At 42.2% G+C, this 21,034-nt stretch overlaps 1 protein-coding gene across 3 annotated transcripts in view; it reads right to left on the bottom strand.

Annotated features, from left to right (window-relative positions):
• Nucleotides 1–21,034, bottom strand: part of Cfap20dc (CFAP20 domain containing) — a 133,944-nt gene that overhangs the window by 27,688 nt on the left and 85,222 nt on the right. For all 3 annotated transcript variants that reach the window (XM_076867961.1, XM_076867970.1, XM_076867980.1), the window contains one exon: nucleotides 18,365–18,426. In XM_076867961.1, the coding sequence (XP_076724076.1) occupies nucleotides 18,365–18,426 (62 nt within the window). The remainder of the gene's footprint in view (nucleotides 1–18,364; nucleotides 18,427–21,034) is intronic.

Raw genomic sequence — 21,034 nt, 5'->3', positions numbered from 1 at the left:
TGACATCTAATGAGTCTATGCACACTGTCATCTGCTTACTGACCATTTGAATATATTCTTTTGTGAAGTGACTCTTAAGTTACCTGGCTGTTTATCCTTTTGGGTTCCTTCTGTATTCTGGATGTGAGTCCTTCTTGTGATACAAATATCTCCTTCTATTCTGTGATACACCTCTTTACTTCCTTGAGTTGAGTGGTGTCCTTGCATTTCTTCCTGATTTTAATATGGTCTAATTTATCCATATTTTCCTTTGAAATTTAAGACTTGATTAAGAAATCTTTTCCTACCCCAAGGTCATGAGTCTATTCTTCAATGTTTTATTCTATTGCCTGGGATGACAGTCATGGTCACCTTCAGCCACAAGGAGCTTCTGAGCACCTGAATTGGGGTTAGTGCGAGCTGAGATGGCTTGCAACTGTAAAACACACACGGGACTTCAAGGACTTAATATTTTAAAAATGTAAAATGACTCATCATAAATATTAACCTTAATTGTGAAGGGACCAACAAACCACCAGAATGGTGTAGAGACTGCTTTACATTGGAAAGCTGTGAACAAACAGCAGATACAGAAATCAATGTTATCTGAGCATCCGTTATCTGACTAAAGCAGAGCCTTTTCTGAGCTGCTACCTGCCCTTGTCTCAGGTGTCCTGGGAAGTCTCCAGCTAGGGGACAACTGACCATCAGTGTGTGGACATTCCAAGGAACTGTGTAAATAGGCCTTATCAGGAGGCCCCATCCTGTCGCACTGAGGACCTCTGCTCCTTCCCTTATGAAGGTGACATATCAAGCTTTCCCATGGCTGTTTGGAGAGCCCCTGTTTCCAGAATGCACCCAAATGCACATGTCATGAGCTACTTCTGTTGATTTTTCTGTAGCCAATTAATTCGCAGACCCCCGATCACTTGAATCTAAGTTGACGGAGGAAAAGTTCTTCCAACAATTACCCAGTGAAATGATGATATTTTGGATATACTGGTGTTAAGTGAAATAATGTTTCTAAAGTTTATTTTACCCATTTTTTTCAATTAATGTGTTTACTAGAAAAATAAAAAATTCCACTAATGGCTTACATTTATTCTATTTCGACTGGACAGCTGCTCTAGGTGGCCTTTTCTTCCTCCAGATGGGATCCCCATGCTTTTGGCAATCATGGCGGGATCTGAGTCCCCTCACCCTGTTGTCCATTAGGATGACCCAGAGTGGGTCTTCGATTCCTAGAGAGATGGTCTATTTCCGGTTCACTCTTTTACCTGAGGTGGAGTATTTTGAAACTCACCATGGCGCCCTCTTTTCATGGGCTCTGACCTCCAATCTGTGTCCTCCAAGGTCAAGTGGGTGTCAAAGACTGTGCTCAGCCCTTGAGCCCCTCAGCTGCTGCTTTCTGAAGTGGCATTTTTCTTGAGCTCAGTGGCATGATGGGCACGGCTACCTCCCCGGCTTTCCTTCTCTTGGATCAAAGCCCCATGATTCCTCATGGCCTTGGAAACTCTCCAATGGCATCAATCCAATGCTGTTCATGCTTTCTCTGGCTTTTCTGGATGTTCTCAGAGGGAAGTTCATTGTTAAACAACCGAGTCTGCCATGGCTAAAGGCAGAAATCATGCTATTTAATTAAAAATTCTACCATGGTTGTCATTTGATGTAAGATTTTCATCAGCTGAAGTGGGGGCGTGAGTCAGGGTTGTGTACAAGGAGCGGTCCCGATCTCACTGCAGTCAGGGATGATTCACAGAAGAGGGAAGCTGCCTTTTAGAGTCGGAGATGGGAGCAGAATAACTCCAGGGTTAGGGAGTATCAGGTAAGGAGAGGAATAGATTGTTTGAAAACCTTTCTGGTTAAGTGGATAATGAAAATCTTAAGAAGACCAATGAGTTATACATCACATGCTGATTCTGACTGGGAGCACAGCCTGGAGTGCATTATTGAGAAGGAATTTAAGTTCACATGGACACTTGGTGGGCAAGAGGATTGTGGTCCACCAGCCATGTCTGTCATGGACAACGGAGATGGGAGATAGCCGCACGTGAGTGTGAATCAGATTCTCAGGGACAACATGCTAGTGAGACTGAGTTTTTATGCATCCAATACATGTTTATCACTGAATTGCTTGCAAATTAAAATAATTTAGATTCATCAGATCACCTTAAAGTGATGATTTTTATTGGGGGGCCAAAGAGCTCCATCTTCAGCTGTGCTCTATCTAAGCTGTAACACAGGGCCTCTTGGTACAGCGGGTATACTTTTCAAATTTTTGGAAGACATTGAGTGACAGAAAGAATAGGTTGGATGACAGAATTGAGACAGAATAAACTTGATAGTCAAGAAAAATGGTTCAGATACCAGTATGGATTTCACAAGTATTTACCAAGATCCTGTTTTGTGACAGGTTTTTACAGAAAATGCAATGGTAAGGAAAAACAGAATTCCTATCCTCTTAATACTTCTCGTGTGGAGAGTGGGACAAACATCCATCAGGTAATCACACAATGATGTACAAATGCTAGGGAGTCCCGTGGTGCAGAGAAAACACAGGAACTCAGGAGTTCCCTACAGGAAGTGATGCTTGGGTGGAAATCTAATGGATGAACAGGAAGAGACAAAATGGTGGAGCTGGGGGAGGCGTTCTAGAATGGTGGAACAGTGGGAAAAGAGGGGGCAGGATTGAGAAAAGGAAAGGAGGCTAAATGTGCTAATATGTAAATCTCCAGACAGAAAATGGTACAAAATCAGGCTGGATCAGTAACATGAGCCAAGCCACTCCAGCCTTGTGGGCCAATGAAAAGTTTTTGGTCTTTATCCTATAAGTAATAGAAACCCATTGAAGGGTTTTTGTTGTGGTTTGGATGTGAGGTGTTCCTCAAAAGCTCATGTTTGAGACAATGTGAGGAGGTTCAGAGAGAAACGACTGGGTTATGAGAGCCTTAACCCAACCAGTGAGTTGATCCCTTGAAGGAATTAACTGAGTGGTGACTGGAGGCAGGTGGCATTGGGGGCGTGGCTTTGGGGTCTATATTTGTATCTGGAGAGTGGAGTCTCTCTCTGTATCCTGATCATGTGAGCCACTTCCCTCTGCCACACTCTTCTGCCGTGATGCTCAGTTTCACCTGGAGCCCCCGAGCCAAGGAGCCTGACCTCTATGACCTCTGAAATGGTGAGTCCTCAGATAAACTCTTCCTCCTCTACAACTGTGCTGGGCAGGTCTTGAAGTCACAGCAGTGAAAAAGCTGACTAACTCATTTTCCACATGGGGGTGTCAGAGCTAGTTCTGTGCTTAGAAAGGCCCCTTTGGCTGTCTCCTGGGGAATGTGCAGGGGTTGTGGAGAAAAGCACGTGTAGATGCAGGGAGGCTGCTTATGAGGCTACAGAATGGCCTGGAGAAAGGTGGCCCAAGCCAAGGGTAAGGCATGAGCAAGGGATGGGAACTAAAACTATGAGTGTACACTATATACACAGTGTCCTGGTCCACATCTGACTCATCCTAACTGTTTGGATTGCACCTGGATTATTTAGTTCAACTTAGAAAATCCCAGTTTGATAAACCTCAGAGTGCTCCAAGGAAGGTGATCAGCACTAGGCCAGCACCAGCACTATGTGGACTTGAGGGTGGAGAGAAAAGAGGAGACTGGAGGAGAAGATGGAGTGACTCAGAAGTGCTATTAGAAATTTAAAGGAGAGGGTGTGGTTCAGTGGTTAAGCACTTTAGGCTCAATCCTTGGTATAAAAAAATAAAAATAAAACATTATGCATGAGGGCATCATGCAAAAGAGTAATGTAAGGGTTCAACTTATCACTCTGGAAAGAGAGCTAGTATCTGTGCAGAGAAGTCATAGGTCAGCTCAGCATAAGGGAGGCTCCGTGGTTGGACTGTTTGACACTGGAATGCTGGGTGTGCACGGAGCCTGCTCCCTGGCAAAGATACACAGAGTCTGGAGAGATGCTGGCTTAGCTTATCTCCAAACCTCTTCAAACTCTCTCAAGATTTTTGGATCCCATCAAAGTGTGGTTTTTCCTGGGAAAGACTTGTTTTTAATATGACTATGGATATCTCTCCCACCACTAACACTTAATGAAAATACTTATGCAAAACTATTTACAGGTATTATCTCAGTTAATTCTTGTAATAATCTGATGAGGTAGATTGTCAAGTACAACCTATATTTTAATTTTGTTTTGTTGCATTACTAGGGATTGAACCCATGGGTGCTTTGCTATGGAGCTATAAACCCAGCCTTTTTAATATTTTATTTTGAGATAGGGTCTTCCAGAGTTGCCTATGTTGGCCTCAACCCATAGTTTTAGATAACTAAATTGTGGCTTGGAGAGTTAAAAAAGGATACAAACCTGACATTTTGATTCTAGAGGCTACTTTTAACTAGTGTGTCAACCAGCTTCTAATACCAATTATTCTACTATATGCCAATGCACTGAGTCCTGAAACCAACATTTTAAACAATTTCTAGCCTTCAAATATGAAAGTATATGAAACACTGACAAAATATATTTGATGTTACAGCTAGTAACTGTGTCAGCCAGAACAAGAACAGGTTATGCTTGGTAATAAACAATCCCTCCAACTCAGTGGCTCAAAAATAACAAAGGTTTTTTTTCTTGCTCATGTTTAATGTTCATAATAGTGGAAGGACTTTTATTAGTGAGCAGACTGACAGAACCCCCACAAGCATGAATATTTCTGGGTGCAGCATTAGAGGAAGAGAGAATTAGCAATTAAATACTTCAGTCAAGTAATAACCTAAGCCAGATCATTTCTAATTTATTGTCTAGAACTAGTTGTGATAGCTGGCTCCACCCAGAAAAAGGGGACCTTGAGGTGCATTTCAAATGTGTGCTTGGGACCTGGAGAACTGGGGACATTTGGTAAATAATGTTAATGGCTACTGCAGGCAAGGCGTGTATGCAACCTTTGCATGCATTTCAGAATTTCTACCAAGAAGAACATTAACTGTCTCTTCACATTAGCTTGTTTATTTATTCCAAGCTGAAGTATTGAAGAGGGGAAGTGTACAGAAATGCTGGATTCTGGTGAGTCTTCATCATATACGTAAAACAATTTGAACCATAATCATGTTAAGCACTCAAACCCTGCCATATTAGTATAATTGTAGTTGGGTTAAGTACAAGAATTTGACTGTATATTTTACTCCTTTACATGTTTCCTTGTACCTAGTTATACACTGCCATTATTGACAAACCAGAGAAGATAATATGAAACAACCCAAGCCTTACATTATGTTTTGAATCTTAAAATGTAAGAATAGATACTATCTGAATGCATCAGGTAAATTTTATTCTGAAAACTCTCAGGAATTCAAGTCCATCCATGTGAAATTAAGTAAAAGTGTGCTATTATTATTATTATTGGTATTGGAGATTAAAACCTATGGGCCCTTCACCACTCAGCCACCTCCTAGTCTCCTTTTATTTTGATACAGGATCTTGCTAAGTTGCTTAGGGTCTTGCTAAGTTGCTGAGGCTGGCTTTGAACTTGTGATCCTCCTGCCTCAGCCTCCTGAGTCTCTGGGATTACAGGTGTGTGCCGCTATCCTGGATAAAGTGTGCTATTCATATTTTGAATTCATTTCTATAAAAACATAAACCTCTTAAAAAGTTTTGTTATCTGATAAATATTTGAAATAATACAAGAGATTCATCTTGTTACTTGCTATGACTCAGAGTATTCAATTCAGACTTGACCTACTTTTATGTACTGTCTTTGGGAAAATACAGTAGGTTTATTCATAAATACACCATAATCTCAACTCTAAAACCAAAAAGTGACAGTGAAAGTAAATGAAGACATATCCCCGGCATCTTTGAAGCATTTCATTGGAAATGGCTGTTAGAAGACAATTTGCTGTTGTGATTGAAGTGCCCAAAGAAAAAGCACATGTGGCATTGGTGTGCTTAAAACAGAATTAAACTTTGTATTACAAATGCTACTTTAGGAGAGAGATGATTTCAGAAGCCAGCGATACCTCCTGTGAAGGCATGGCTGTTCTCTTTTTGATGGTACTTTTTTCTAATTCGAAAGCTACATATTTTAATAGAGAAGGGCCCCGAATGTTTTTTTTTGAGGTCAAACTAGAAATATGTTGATGATTTAAAAATGCAAGCCAAGTGCTTTATTATATTATACTACCAGAGTGTTATTGTAGTTTAAAAATATCATTAAATCAGCACAAACCCGCACTTATCATTTCCTGCACATTTTTCACACAGAGCTGCCTCCTGACTATGAGTAATCTGCTAATCTGCTCTTTGCCTCACAATCCGTCAAAGTGACAGATTCATTCCTTCCCTAATACATAAGATCTTCATTTACTGTATGCCTTGCTGCAACTTTCTTTTTTGCTAGCTCTGAAATTTAGAAATTCACAGGCAGATTTCGAGAATGTCACATGGGGAGTTGTCCCTGTCTGTTTTCCAATTCCTCCATCATTCCAGCAGGAGGGACCCAAACTTTTCAGGACTACTAATGGGAATGAATAATATTTCCAGAGTGAAGGCAATTTTTGATTCCAGTAAGAGTGTTGAGGTGGGCAGAGTCAAAGCCAGCCTCAGCAACTTAGTGAGGCTCTAAGCAACTTGTTCAGACTCTGCCTCTAAATAAAAAGTAGAAATGGCTGGGGATGTGGCTCAGTGGTTAAGTGCCCCTGGGCTCAATCCTTAGGACCAAAAAAGGTACATCTTTACCACGTCAAAGCACTGACCACGATGGAATTTTCTTCAATTCTAATAGCCCATTGAGTAGGTTCTTTTTTTGTGGGGGAGGGTACCAGGGATTGAACTCAGGGGCACTTGACCCCTGAGCTCATCCCCAGCCCTACTTTGTATCTTATTTAGAGACAGGGTCTCACTGAATTGCTTAGCGCCTCACTTTTGCTGAGGCTGGCTTTGAACTTGCAATCCTCCTGCCTCAGCCTCCTGAGCTGCTGGGATTATAGGTGTGCGCCACTGCACCTGGCCGAGTAGATTTTAGGGTCCACTCTCAACCCTTACTTAGTGTAAGGGCAAAGATCTTTGATTTAGTAGTTTAAGGATAAGTTGCTCCCACAAAAGATGAAGCTTCACTAGCATAAACACAGCTGCTTAACTGAAAGCAATACTATGATTTTAAGCTGAGATTTCCAATTTATCATGAGGCCAAGCTGGACTTCAGGTTTCTTGTTTATTGCTATTTTGTCAGTACAATTGTTTCTACTGCTTAAAAACTATTTGTATTCCATAGAAAATACTGTGCTTTTCCTTTCTTGCTTTGATTAGTTCTATAAATAAAATGAATTAAGGACTGAAAAATATAAGTGTGTAAAATTTGCTCTTTCTTACTTTCATAATAATTTAAATGTCACTATTATTAGCCTTAAAAGTCAAAAGTGAAGAAGTTGTTTATGGCAAAATATGAGAAATATTTACCAACCAGTCTTACATATACATATACATATACATATACAGTCTTACATATACATAGATGTAGATATATATTTTTTTCCTACTAATAACCCAACATCCACCAACATTTTTTGTCCTGAGAATTAAATTGCCTGTTTTGTATGAATGGATAGCAAGGGTGGGAAAAGGCTTTTAAAATCAATGGATAAGAAAGAGTCAATTGAACAATAATATTAGTGTTAATTCAGTCCAATCAGCTAAAAATTGTTTGCCTTTTCACCTTTGAGTCATTTTAAACAGGCTGAGCATTTGACTTGAAGAGTGTATATTATACCAAGATTGGGTCTTTTTTGCAGCAATAAACAGCATAATTTGAAGCAGTAACCGATGGTAAACATAATACATGGCTAAAGTGGAGAATTACATAATGCTTTTCATTAATAAGAGAGAAAGGAGGGCAGGGGGAAAAGTGGTCCCAACTGTCTACAGACGTGGTGTCTGTGCCTGGGCACAGGTCCCCTGTGCCTGGCCTGGGATCTTCTGCCCCCTCTGCGCCTTCCTGGACACACACTTTGACGACTGTGTGTGACACGCAGTGAACTTGCCTCTGCTGGAAGCCACAGGCCACCAGGGCATGTTCAAGTCACACAGTAGGGACCTGGAAAGCACTGAGTGCTGCTTTAAGGCACGAGGGCTCCTTAATGAAGCAGCAGGGATGGGGTTCTGGGCTGGATCACAGAATGAATGAGGAGACAGTCTGGGGAGGTGACTGGCTGAGGCCATTTAATGACAATTACGTTTCCCAGGTTCATTGTCACTTCTCCTGCATCCCCTCATGCCCTGTTACCCTCCCCCAGCAGATTGGAGTCATTGTTATCAACTAGAAATAGTACTTTTACCTTTTTTTTTTTTTTTGTGGTACCAGGGATTGAATCCAGGGGCGCTTAACCTCTGAGCCACATCCCCAGACCTTTTTATTTTTAAATTTTGAGACAGGGTCTCACAAATTGCTTAAGTCCTTGCTAAGTTGCTGAGGCTGGCCTCAAACTTGTGATCCTCCTGCCTCAGCCTCCTAAGCTGCTGGGATTACAGGTGTGGTGTGTGCCAATGCCACCAGCAGTAATTTGACTTTAAGGTTCCCATTACTCTCAAAGGGGAAGCTGAATCTTTTAATTTAAAACAAAAACTAAAATTTTAGAATGGGAGATATGGCTTTGAACTGTGGGCCGATGATCTGAGTGATCCAGCTTCACCATCTGGATGGGTGGTGGTGATGGGGGTTAGTAATCTCGGGAGCCCCACTCTGCTAGTTAAGAATGCCAAGGTTTTTCCCGGGCCTGTCATTTGAGACATAGAAGCTTTGGGGATGTGGGGGGAGAAGGTGTTTTGACATTTCATGGAAATGGGTTTCATGAGTTTACAATTTTGGAAAATAAGCCAATAACTAAAATATTGATCAGGAAACACTAAGAGACTCAGGGTGAAGGGCCAAGTCCCGTGGCCCAGGAGGACTAAGGTGAAGACAGACCTTTCAGCTGAGGAGGATGGAGAGTGGGGACCCTGGTGCTCAGTTAGGCAGATCTGGGATGGACACTGAGGGACCCACGATGAAGACATCATGGACAGGTGAGCAGGGTGGGCACCAAGCCCTTTGCTCTGGTGAACAGTCAGGGCCTGGGACAGGATGGCTGGCAGTCACACAGTCTGAGCAAGCTCACTCATCTAGAAGAATCTAACAGAACCAGGACTGAAAGTGGGTCAGACACTCCAACAAATGTCAAGGGCAGAGGGGGAAGAAGGGAGGCTGCAGGGGACCCCCAGTAGCCGACTCTGTCCCTCACGTGGTCCTGTTGGTGAACTGCTGGGTCCCAGGGAATCCTGTGGGATGGTCCTCTGGAGTTGTGTAAGGCTTCGGCCTGGGTTAAGGGTGGTTAGGGATGAGAGGCAAGATGATTCTGGAAGAGTGTGGGGGCTGAGGTTGGGGTTTCTTAGGGAAGGGCTCGAGGGGTTAGAAAAGCTATTCTGAGGTCTGGTTTCTGCTGGGCATTGGGGGAAAAAGGGGCCTGGAGTTTCAGAAGTCTTTAGGGTGTCACAGTGGACTCAGGTCTTCTCCATGAGCAGGAGGAATAGGAAGTCGGGTGAACCAAAGAGGGCACCAGAGCCACATGGTGAGTTTTCTGCCCCTCTCCCTTCCTCCCAATCTGTATCTACATCTATGAATACATATGCACACATGTGATTTTTTCCTTTGTTCCCATTCCTGTCCAGATCTGTTAGCTGGTGACGGGTAAGCGCCCCTTTGGTAGCAGTGGTAGCCCAAGCAGGTTTCTAGCAAGGGCACCCAGACTTCATAAAATGGACCCAAATGGACCAACCCAGAAAAGCAATTTCCAATAAGAACCCAGGGAGAACATAGGGATTCCATTTTAGAAAGCTGTCTCTATTTACAGGCTTAAAAGGACACATTCAACAGAGACTTCAGATCGTGGACATTTTCTAAGAGATCATTTCAAACAAATCCATAAGAAAGATGCGGAAGCTGGCTGCGATGGTGCATGGTTGTAATCCCAGCAGTTTAGGAGGCCGAGGCAGGAGGATTACAAGTTTGAGGCCAGCCTCAGGAAGTTAGCGAGGCCCTAAGCAATTCAGCGAGACAATGTCTCAAAATAAAAAGTAAAAAGAGCTGGGGATGTGGCTCAGTGGTTAAACATCCTTCAGTTCAATCCCTAGTCCCTCCCCCCATTCTCCTCCCTCTGCAAAAAAAGAAAAATGGGGAAATTCATTTTTGTGAGGTGAGTTTTAACGATTTCAACATATGTTTACTCAGTGTTTCTTGTGTGCTTGACACTACTTGAGGAGGTAGGGATTCAGTAAAATAGAGATAAGATCTCAGCTAAAGGATTTCACGTGCCAGCTTTCTGCACCATAGTGTGTGTATATCTAGAAAATATACAGAACATCAGTTGGTGAACATTGTTATGGAGCAAAAACAAAAAAGGGTAACACGACAAAGGTGATTTTGGGGTTGATGCTAAATAAAGGCCCCTCTGAAGAGAGTGTTCATTTAGACAGTGACTAAGAGGCAGGAGGAGGCAGCTCTATAACCATCTGATAACCCAATTCTGATAACCTGGGGTGGGGCTAAGCCTGGGTGCCTGAGGAAAAAGCTGACCATGGTGTTTGATAGAGAGAAAGCGTCCAGAAGCAGGCATGGAAATGAGAGTTACACTCTGGCCAGACAAGGGCCTCGAAATACCATTTACCTGGTTGCAAATAAAGCCATATCCCTCTCTTTCTGTTTTCAGGAAATGAAAGGATGATTCTCGACATGATATTTAAAAACATCTGAAGTTAAAGTGGTTCATATTCAGGATGAAGATTTTAGTTTTCCAAGGTGTTGGGGTATAGAGAACCCCACAGAGTCCCTTCCTCCCTCCCTCAGCTCAAAGGCTACTGTAGCTCCAAATGGCCAGGTAACAACACAGATGGGCGGGTAGGGGAGAGAGGGGGAGAGACATAGTGAGCTTTGTCACTGTGACACCTACTTCAGATCAACTACTTAAAAGGAGGAAAGGTTTATTTTGGCTTCTGGTTCCAGTCCTGGTTGATCAGCTCATTCCTTTGGACCTGTGGTAGCGCAGTGCATCATGGCGGGAGTGCATGGTGGAGGGGGTCTGTCTACTTCATGGTTGGTAGGGAAGTAGAGAGACAGGAGAAGATTGGGGTCAGGGTCCTCAAATCTCCTCCAAAGGCACTCCCCTAAATAACTTTCTCCCATAAGATTCTGCTTGCCTAAAGCTTCTGTTTTAGTCAGCTTTTTCAGCTCCTGTAACTAAAAGACCTGACCAGAGCAACTGTGGAGGAGGAAGAGTTTATGTGGAGGCTTATGGATTCAGAGGTCTCCGTCCACAGACAGCAGGCTCCACTCCTCGGGGCTCGAGGGGAGGCAGGACATCATGGAGGAATGTTAGAGTCTGTAAACAAGTCAGATTGGCACCTGTTGTTTTGCCTGAGAAATGTTAAAGTCTGTAAACAAGTCTGGATGGCGCCTGGCCAAATGTCAGAGGGAGTGGTTTGTGCTGTGTAAAATGTATAAATACCTCGGTCATCCTACAATAAATGGCTCTCATTCCTGCTGTATCAACGTACACAAGTTATTGGTCACCCCTCCCCCCCCCCGCCCCCCGGCTATTTTGCTGCAGCCGGACTGCGGCAGATGGTGGCCCGTTACGGGGAGCCCCGGGACACTCGGGGGTAAGTGACGAAAAAAGCTGCCCATCCATAGATAGAACGGGAGCAATCTGCTCGTCCCTAGGCAGATAGGGCGAGAGGAAAAATGGCCATTTCGAGAAAATGGAGAAGATTGATGCAGTATGTTTGTGTCTTGTTTTGTCTTGAAATGTTGTGTTGTCTCTGTGACGAAAATATGGAAGTGGTGAGAAGTAAATTGATAAGGGAAAAAGGCACCCCAGTGGAACCAAGAATAATTAGGGCATGTGTTGATAAAAGCCCAGAAACTCTAGTCAGAAAGAAAAAGAAAGTTCAGAAGAAAAAGGATTATCAGGAAAAAAGTTGCAGCAAAAGGCTACTACTGAATACTTTTCGATACTGGAGGGTGCGTGAATCCACAAGGCGGCTGCCACCTGCCCAAGCCGATCATGGCGCAGCAAGAATTTTCCAAGCGGCAGTTTCGGGCTCTTCCCCGCCCCCCTGCCCGGGGGAGCGGATCACCACTGGGAGCCCAAATGTAGACCTGACCTGGAGGCACAGTCTCACAGGCTTTTGCTCCCTGTGCCCGGAAGCAGTTTGAGTCTGGGACTCTCCCCAGGGCCATCTGGGGCTGCCCGGGATGCTACAGCTGGCAGAAGACGCTAATGGCGTCCCTGAAGTTTGATCATTTCCAAGACCAGTAACTACAATGGGTCTCCCACACCTGGAGGCTGATAAACAATGAGCACTATTAAGGCTTATTTCAAATGGAAAAAACCTTGAGATAATGTACTAAATTGTTCAGAAGGTTGTTTTTCTTAGTAGAATGCTACAGGATTTTCTTTAGCCATCCGGAGTTCCTGCCAGTGCCGGTGAAAACAAAGGTGAAAGAATTTACAATGTTGCTGAGAACCCGAGACTTCGAGACTTCGGAGCTGTTGCTGTTTCTGCGGCTACAACTTAAGCTAGCTGCCTGCAGAACTTACCTGGACTGTGATTTACCTGGACTGTGAGTTAATCTATTGAGACAGGGCTTTACCTGGACTGAGATAACAAACTGTAATCTATAACAAATTGTAACTCGGTATTTTTGCTAACGGTGTCATTGTTGGTATAATTTTTCCAAGGGCTTCTTGCATGGAGCCATCAATTGGATTAATATTGTAACATTTTGTATCCTCCCTTTCTGTTTCTAGCAGGTTATTTATGGTGTTTCTGTAAAAAACACTATGGTCGTTATTTAAATTAAACAAAAGAGGGATATGTTAGAGTCTGTAAACAAGTCAGATTGGCACCTGTTGTTTTGCCTGAGAAATGTTAAAGTCTGTAAACAAGTCTGGATGGCGCCTGGCCAAATGTCAGAGGGAGTGGTTTGTGCTGTGTAAAATGTATAAATACCTCGGTCATCCTACAATAAATGGCTCTCATTCCTGCTGTATCAACGTACACAAGTTATTGGTCACCCCTCCCCCCCCCCCCCGCCCCCCGGCTATTTTGCTGCAGCCGGACTGCGGCAGAGGAAGAGTGTGGTGGAGGGAAGCAGCTCACATGGTGATCAGGAAGCAGAGAGAGACTCCACTCTCCAGAGACAAATAGAGACCCCCAAAGCCACGCCCCCAATGCCCCTTCCTCCAGCCACACCCACCTGCCTCCAGCCACCACCCAGTTAATCCCATCAGTGGGTTCATTCACTGGTTGGGTTAAGATTCTGAGAGCCCAATCATTTCTCCCCTGAACCTTCTTGCATCTTCTCACACATCAGCTTTTGGGGGACACCTCATATCCAAACCACAGGTTGAGGACAATACGTGGGTCTTTGGAGAACATTCCAGATTGATAGATGATGGGGGCAGGGGGAGAGTGAGCACACTAGAGAGTAAGCCCTGCCCTTAGAGAACTTGACAGCCTGTCTAGCCTTCCGTCAGTGAGCTTTGAAGCAGACCCTCAGACTCTGAATGTGGGGATCAGGGTCCTTGAACAAGAAGCAGTGTGAACGTGTGGGAATGAGCTGCTGAAACAAGAGGCACAGACAATTTTCCTAGTTAAAGGTAACAAGAGAAATGATAGAAATGAACTTCGATGCCTTTGGTTTTAAAACAAACCACCAAGATATAATGCAAAAACTCCGAGTAACAGAAAACACCACCAAAACTCTATTTAGAGGAATGAAATGTTTGCTGGATTAATATGGAAATCCCCTGTAGGTCTTTGTCTCAAGGAGGGATAATTTGTGAAAAACCCAACTTGTTTTTAAATGATCCAAATGTAATCATTTGGAGAAGAGGAACATGACATGCAAGGTCTGTATTGAATTTTATTTATTTATTTGTACATCTCTCTTTTGTATTAGGGGGAAAAAAAAGAGAAGTTTAAGCCATAGAAAAGAAGCCCATTAGGTTGACTCCCGACAACTGGAGAGAAAAGAAAAATGAAGCCAGTGTGATCCGTCCGGAGTGGTGCATGTAGGTGACACTAACAGGACAGCTTGACTCCGTCAGGCCGGCTAAGCCAGCGGGAGCAGAGGTCACTGCTTGTTAATCGTTTGTCAAAGTCTGCAGGGCTTTATCAGATAATTATAGTTATAAGTATGTTTATATCACACAAACATGTGGCAAAGCTACAAAGGATTCAGGCCCTAACACAATCTGCAATGACATTTTAAAAAACTACAGATAAGCAATAAATCATAAAGCAAACACTTCAGAGAATCATGCCATTGCTACTGCTTGGGAATTCTAGAATGCTTTTCTATCTTTTTTTTTTTTCTTCATAACCATTTAGAATCTCACAAAGCCTTTGTCCACATCCCCTCCTCTCCCGAATTTTCCAAGGGGTTGTAAAATAGCAAGCGGAATCATCATTTGAAACGACAGCCTGGTTATCGACTCCGTCCATATGAACAGACAAGCAGAATGTAATCACAGATTATTTTATAAAATTCATTCCCGAGCAAAAAGATCTGTGCTGTTCTGAAGAATCTACATAAACATATAAATAGATGTGCCTAAGGGACCGCTCTAAACCCGCGAACCAATAGATGGCATTTTAAAATAAATGGCTTGTGGCTGCAAACGGCATCCATTTTGCTCTGTTTGGCAGCATGCAAGTTGACATGCTCGGGAACATTTCTCAACATGAATGAACTGTGAAATTGTTTCCTCCCGCCCCACACTCCTCTGAATTGTACTGGATTATGTTAGTCACTTCTGTACCTTGTTTTAAAGGCTGTCAGTGCCCCAAGAGGCAATGTCCCTAGATGTTGGAGGCCAGGGTTCCAGCATCTGAGATGCTACCTGTCCCTCAGTGTGTTAGAAAGAAATAATGGGAAATACCACCCCCTGCCTGTCAATGCATGGGAAATGGCTCTGTCGCACACTTAGAAGTGCCAGGGAACGCGATGAGGTGAACCATATGTAGTTCAATTCCTAGATCACCATCTTCTCAGGAAAATGATTACCATTGCATCCCACCTCCATCCAATGTCAAGTACCGCCCTGTGGGCGTAAGTGAATGATTTTACTGTGAAGAAAACAATCTATGAATATATGCAGTGTTTTAGCTATTTTCCACCTGGAGCCAGCTCTTCAGAACCTAAGTTTGCCTCCTCTGTGGGCTGTGTACTGTCTTTAGTTTTAATCCTGCACACACAGAAGAAGGCAGTTATGTCGCAGAAGGGACAGTCTTTGCAGAGCACTCTGTAAATGAAGGACTTTGGGGATGTTGGCTGTTCTGTCATTAATGAAGCTAATTGAAAGTCGGCTCTCTAAACAGATCCATAGGTGGGCATGGGTATATGTAATTTTAGAATCTTGGGTTCTTGGGTCTTGAGTGGTTGCGAATATTTCACTGGAGGTAATGTGGCCATTTCACTTCTAAGAGGACTGTAGCTACACTGTCTTGCTGGATGTGCAGCACACACCTCCCCTTTCTGCTGGGTTAGCATTCCTCAAAACACAGCCTCTCTGAACACATGCTGTCCAGATACTGTCCAGAGACTCCATGTATAGACTTGCCATCTAGAATCCAAGTTATCCAGGAGGGTGTATTTAGAGACTGACCTTCTCACTTATATCTTTTTCACCTTCATTATCAGTATCCTTTAACTTTAATTTTACAGTTCTGTATTTAGAGGTCTAAAACATCGGGTAGTATTTGTTTATTATTTTATGGGGTAATATTTATAAGAAATATAATAAACAAAAATCTTAAGAAGAATTATTGCTTTCAATTTTAAGTTAAATTACATGATTCAATTTATTCCATTATAGGATCATACATGCTGATCTCAGGATTTTAGCATCTTCTGTATTTATGGTCCAATAATGCCTTTATGTCCAATTCTCCATGCTTCGGAATTTATGAGCCAAGAGCAAAGTCACATAATCTGCAGGTTTTCTGAATAGTTATGTAATAATTTTCTAGGAAACTCTGGATATCCCACTGGTAATGGGTTTGATGGAATTTTATTCTTTACTTTAGAATATGTCCTTTTTATTTCATTATGTAAAAATGTAAATTCCTTTTTGCTGAGTGAATGAACAGGTAATTGGTTGCACAAGATATACGGTCTTGCTCTCTTGGTGAATTTTCTTATGTTCTATCCTTTTGATATTCTAACTTTGGGACTGAACCAGTAAAAGGGACATTTGAAATCACATACTGCTACATCTAAATATTCATTTATTCATTCACTAATCGATCTGATATTTAGGAAGTATGTTTTCTATTGAGCTTAGTGAGATGAAAAATAAGCTGGGTGAAACTTTGATGGCAGGATTAGTTGTTCTAAGTCTACAATGAGACTCATAAAAGTTAAAATTGACCTCAGCAAGCATATAATTCAATTCTTTCTTTCACATATGAAGGTGTTCACATTATTAAATGATATCGAGAGACTGAGAGACTTGTCTGAGATCATAGACTAGATTGGAGGCAGAATTAGGATGATAATTAGGGCCCTTTTCTCCTTTCAATGAAACAAAGCCTCCACTTTCTAACATATATTATTATCACCCTCAATAGTTCAGACTATGAATTCTGAAATTTGTTATCACTTGGATGTCCAGTTACCTTGAAAGCTTACTTGTACATAGAAATGTTGAAACACATTTTTATATATACTGAAATTCCATTCTCAATTTTAAACTCCTTATAACATCTATTTATATAGTGAAAACTCCCCTTACTGTGATTTGATGAAGGAACGATGAGATCAGCAGCACAGATCAGGAACAATCAGAAGACTAACAAAGAACATTTACTCTACCCATATCATAAATATTCACAGCCCCAATAAAATTCCCATAAGCCCCTGATGGTCTCCTGGGAGCCCTGTTAGTTTTCAGGGCTTGGTTCACTGCTCTTTGCTTATTGGACCAGAAGTGGATGCTTGACTCAACCTAGACGAATCACATTCTCTCTCTTGGAACGTAGAAACTGGGAATCAGACATAGTCTGTCAGCCTCAGCATGTACTTTGAACTGTAATATGTAAACTCAAGAGCTGTCAGACAGCCATATGTGGACCGAGAAGCAGAGAGAGAGCTGAGGGAGAGGAAAGGAGCAGACAGTGAATGCAGGCAGAGGGGCAAGGGTGCCGTGTGGCTGCCTGGTGGCTTTTTGGTTCCTAGTTTTAGGACTCTCCTGAGGCCTGGCTGATCCTGGATTCTATGATGGAGCCCTATGTTCTTACTTAACGTATCCCTTTCTCCAATGCCTTCTCAAGCTCTCTTAATACTAGCCAAGGTTGTTTATTATTATTATTATTATTATATATAACAAAAGAGTCAAAGTGTCTTAATTCAGACATTATGTAGCAGCACCACACTCCACAGCTAGAGCCACTGCGTTACCCTGGGTTTCGGTCTATTCCTTGGGACGATCCACAGTACAGGTTAAACAACTTGATCATTGAATGTATTTGGATAATGAGATGCAGTCCAGTAATTCAGACTCTGTGTCTGGAGCTCAAGATAGATGGACTTTTCAGTAAATTCCTAGTGTATAATAAACAGTGATAAAGTCATGTTGACTTGTATGGATAAGCTATCTTATCTCGATATCAGAAAGCCAGTAATGCTATGTACATGTTAAAGCTCAAATTCAGATTTGCTTGTTTATAATCAGCTTAAAATTCTGAGATTTTTTTTTTTTTAAGTATTGACAAATGATTCAGATGCCAATTGGTTTTTGAGGTTGTTATTGTTTTTCAGTAGTGGGGATTGAATCCAGGGCCTCGGCCAATGATATTTTTGAAATAATGAAATAATTTTGAGATTACCAACTTTGTTAATTGGGAAAAAAGAATGGCCACTTCAAGTTATATATAAGCTCTCTTGATAAATTTAAAAGGCATATATATATATATATATCTTAAAATGTACTAAACATCAACTATCTATTATATTACACTTAAAGAGTGCTTACTCTTTGCCAAGAACTGTACTAAGAATTTTTCATATATTAGTCCATCTGGAACTTTCTCAAAATACAATGAGGCAATTATTATGTCTGAATTACTTTGAGTTAAAAGACTTGCTCAAAGCCCCCAGCGAGGTGTCTAAACCTAGGTAATTAAAGCGAAGTTGGAATAAGAAAAGGGGATGAACTAAGACTTCGAAAGAAAAGAAATTTGGAAGCTCACTGGAAATTTTGGAGAACACTTTCAGGATGTCAAGAAAAATGCACAATCTTCTAAATAATCTTTTTTAAAAAAGACCATTGATATTATTAATGATTCTTACCGAGGGTTGGAAGGAGAAGGTGGATTCATTTCTTTCTGGTAGTGACGACCCTGGTTGACAGGCTATAAAAGATAAAACATTTGTGAGGCAGGTGTTACTCAGGACAATGCTCCTTAGATGACAGACATTCACACACATTCCCAATGCTGCATTCCCCCCGGGCCCCCCCCCCACCCCCAGACACGATCTGCAAGAAGGGGTTGTGTTTATTTTGCAGAACAGGCAAGGGATCTCCCTGAGACCCAACAAATAGCCGAGTGGCATAAATGAGAAAACACGGGGATTCCTTTAATGGTCAGGGACTGGATTAAATAGCATCTATTGGTGTCTTTAAAATTCACGAGTCACGATCCTTCTCCTTGTGGAATTTTTATACTGCCAACATTGGTGGCTCTGATCCGATTAGAAACAAGGTATCTTGTGGAAGTAAAGATGCATTGCAAGCAGACACCCAGAGGTACAGGAGTCTATGTAGGTCTCAATGTGAGCATGTTGCAAAGGAGAACTTTGTTCACTAATGAGCATTGCATGTGTAAATCTTAGGGCACGGTGGTCATTTTCCCCAGTGTACAAGACAACTGTGAGCACTGATCCAGGGAGCTGAGAAAAGTGGTGGCAGCACCTACAAAAGTGGGAGGGAAATCCAAACTTTTCCCTCCACAAGGCACCTTTCAGTGTGGATTTCATGACATAGCTACAACCCTGTGTCCTATGTAGCCTTCAACGCTGGCCTCTCACAGAACTTCATCTTTCCTCCTTGCCTAGGATGGGAGAAGATTCCATCATGTAGAGTACAAATTCTCCTTTGAACATTGGCTCTTGGTATGTCTCTTGTTCCATTAACAACAGTTGAGTTCTAATATGAAAATCACTGTTCACATTCTCATTTCACTACCAGTGGAATTTGGTACACACTTCTGAATTCCATTCCAAATGTGACTTCCTTAGTCAAAGGGGCTGGGTGTGGACTTGTAGTTCCAGGCCATGATGTTGGCCAAGGGTTGTGGCAGTGGTGCCAGTACATAAAGAGCCCATCTTCCTTACTTTCGGCATCTTCCTTATTTTAATAAGATTCTAAAATATTAATGGCGGGGGTGATGGGAATTCTTCAGAGTAAACTGTCTTCCTTTATAAATAATCTCTTGGAAGTACTCCTTTAATTTAAATCAAACGCCCGTCTGATAATCACGGCCACTGAGCCTGCCTACCTGTGATGCGCCATGAATTTCAATGTGCCCAGGTACTTTGGTAACTAACCAATATCAACGCATCAACATCTCAGTAATAAGAAACAACAGCTGGGAGAACAGTGGGAGGAAAACCATGTCATAAGACATATTTGATCTCACTAGAGAAATAAGACTCTCAGCAATTTGCAAGGGAAATTTCGTTTTGTGATTTAGGCTTTATTATTTCCCAGCAAAAAAGAGAGAGAGAGAGAGAGAGAGAGAGAGAGAGAGAGAGAGAGAGAGAGAGAGAGAGAGAGAAAGAGAAATCACCAAGCACAGGGCCAAACAGTTTCCCGGGACCAACTCACACCGTGTAGTAATACTCCCCATGATGAATTTATTGGTATTCTTTCGGTATTTACGCTGTACTCAGGTCCCAGTCAGTGGACTTCTGCCTATTTATTTTCAGAGGTGTTTCCATAACTCTCTAGACATCATCGACCTGACATTCAGCCAAATGTCCACTTATTAATTTTATACTATTAATTCTGTTTATCCTCATCCCAAGACTTTATTCTAAATAGCTTACTCCATCCCTGGGAAACCTCTACCTTGTTTGAGACTTTAGCTCTCACTTTAGACTACACATATTTGGTCCCATTTATATAAAACAGATTCAGCGATACCAGGAGTAAAAAAAATCACATGCACAGAGACTTCTAAGTGTTAGAAAATAAATAAAAACAACCTGGGAAGCTTCTCAAAGCAATAAGAACTGCTGCCATGAATAGATAGAAAGGTGGAGCACCTGTGTCCGTCTGAAGCAAGTGGTCCCCACCCACAAAGCCCAGGACAGTCACCCAAATGGCAGAAGCAGGAAGGTCACCCTCACCTTCCCTTGCTCTTCTCCTCTGAAGACCTAGGGAGGGCTGTCCATTCTGCCTCTGAAGCAGGTCACAAGACCCTCATGGCAGAGGCCACTTCTACCCAGAAGGAAGGAGCCTCCTTATCTCTGGAGGGCAAGACCTCACAGAGAAGAAATGGAACAAAGGCCTTGTTCAGTTTCTTCCAGTTCATTTCCACTAGATCATCTCCCCTTTGTCCAACTGTCTTTCTCCATGACTTTCCATTCTTTGTCAAGCCCGGTTAAAAACAAGCAGGTTTTACAATTTCTCTGGTCTTCATTTCTTTACAAAGGCTCCTGTGTCATGCAACACTTAAATATGTTTGCATGCTTTTCTCCTATCTTTTGTTAGAAGGGCCTCAGTCATGAACCTAGGATGAACCACTCTTCCTGTCCATACACAGCAGCAAATCTGTTTTTAGGTAGGTAACATCCTGTAAGAGTATCCATACAAAAAATAAAATTTGTTGTTTTCTGAATTTGGAAATGCAGTCACATTTAGAGGATACCTTAAGTAGATACAAAGAGAAAAAAACCAATATCTAAAATAATAACAGCAGTAACTGGTATTTCCTGAGCATTTATTCCATGCAAATT

Source organism: Callospermophilus lateralis, chromosome 1, assembly GCF_048772815.1.
Source record: "Callospermophilus lateralis isolate mCalLat2 chromosome 1, mCalLat2.hap1, whole genome shotgun sequence".
Taxonomy (NCBI): Eukaryota; Metazoa; Chordata; class Mammalia; order Rodentia; family Sciuridae; genus Callospermophilus; species Callospermophilus lateralis.
Note: the sequence above shows the minus strand (reverse complement) of the source record. Positions and strands in the feature narration are given on the sequence as shown.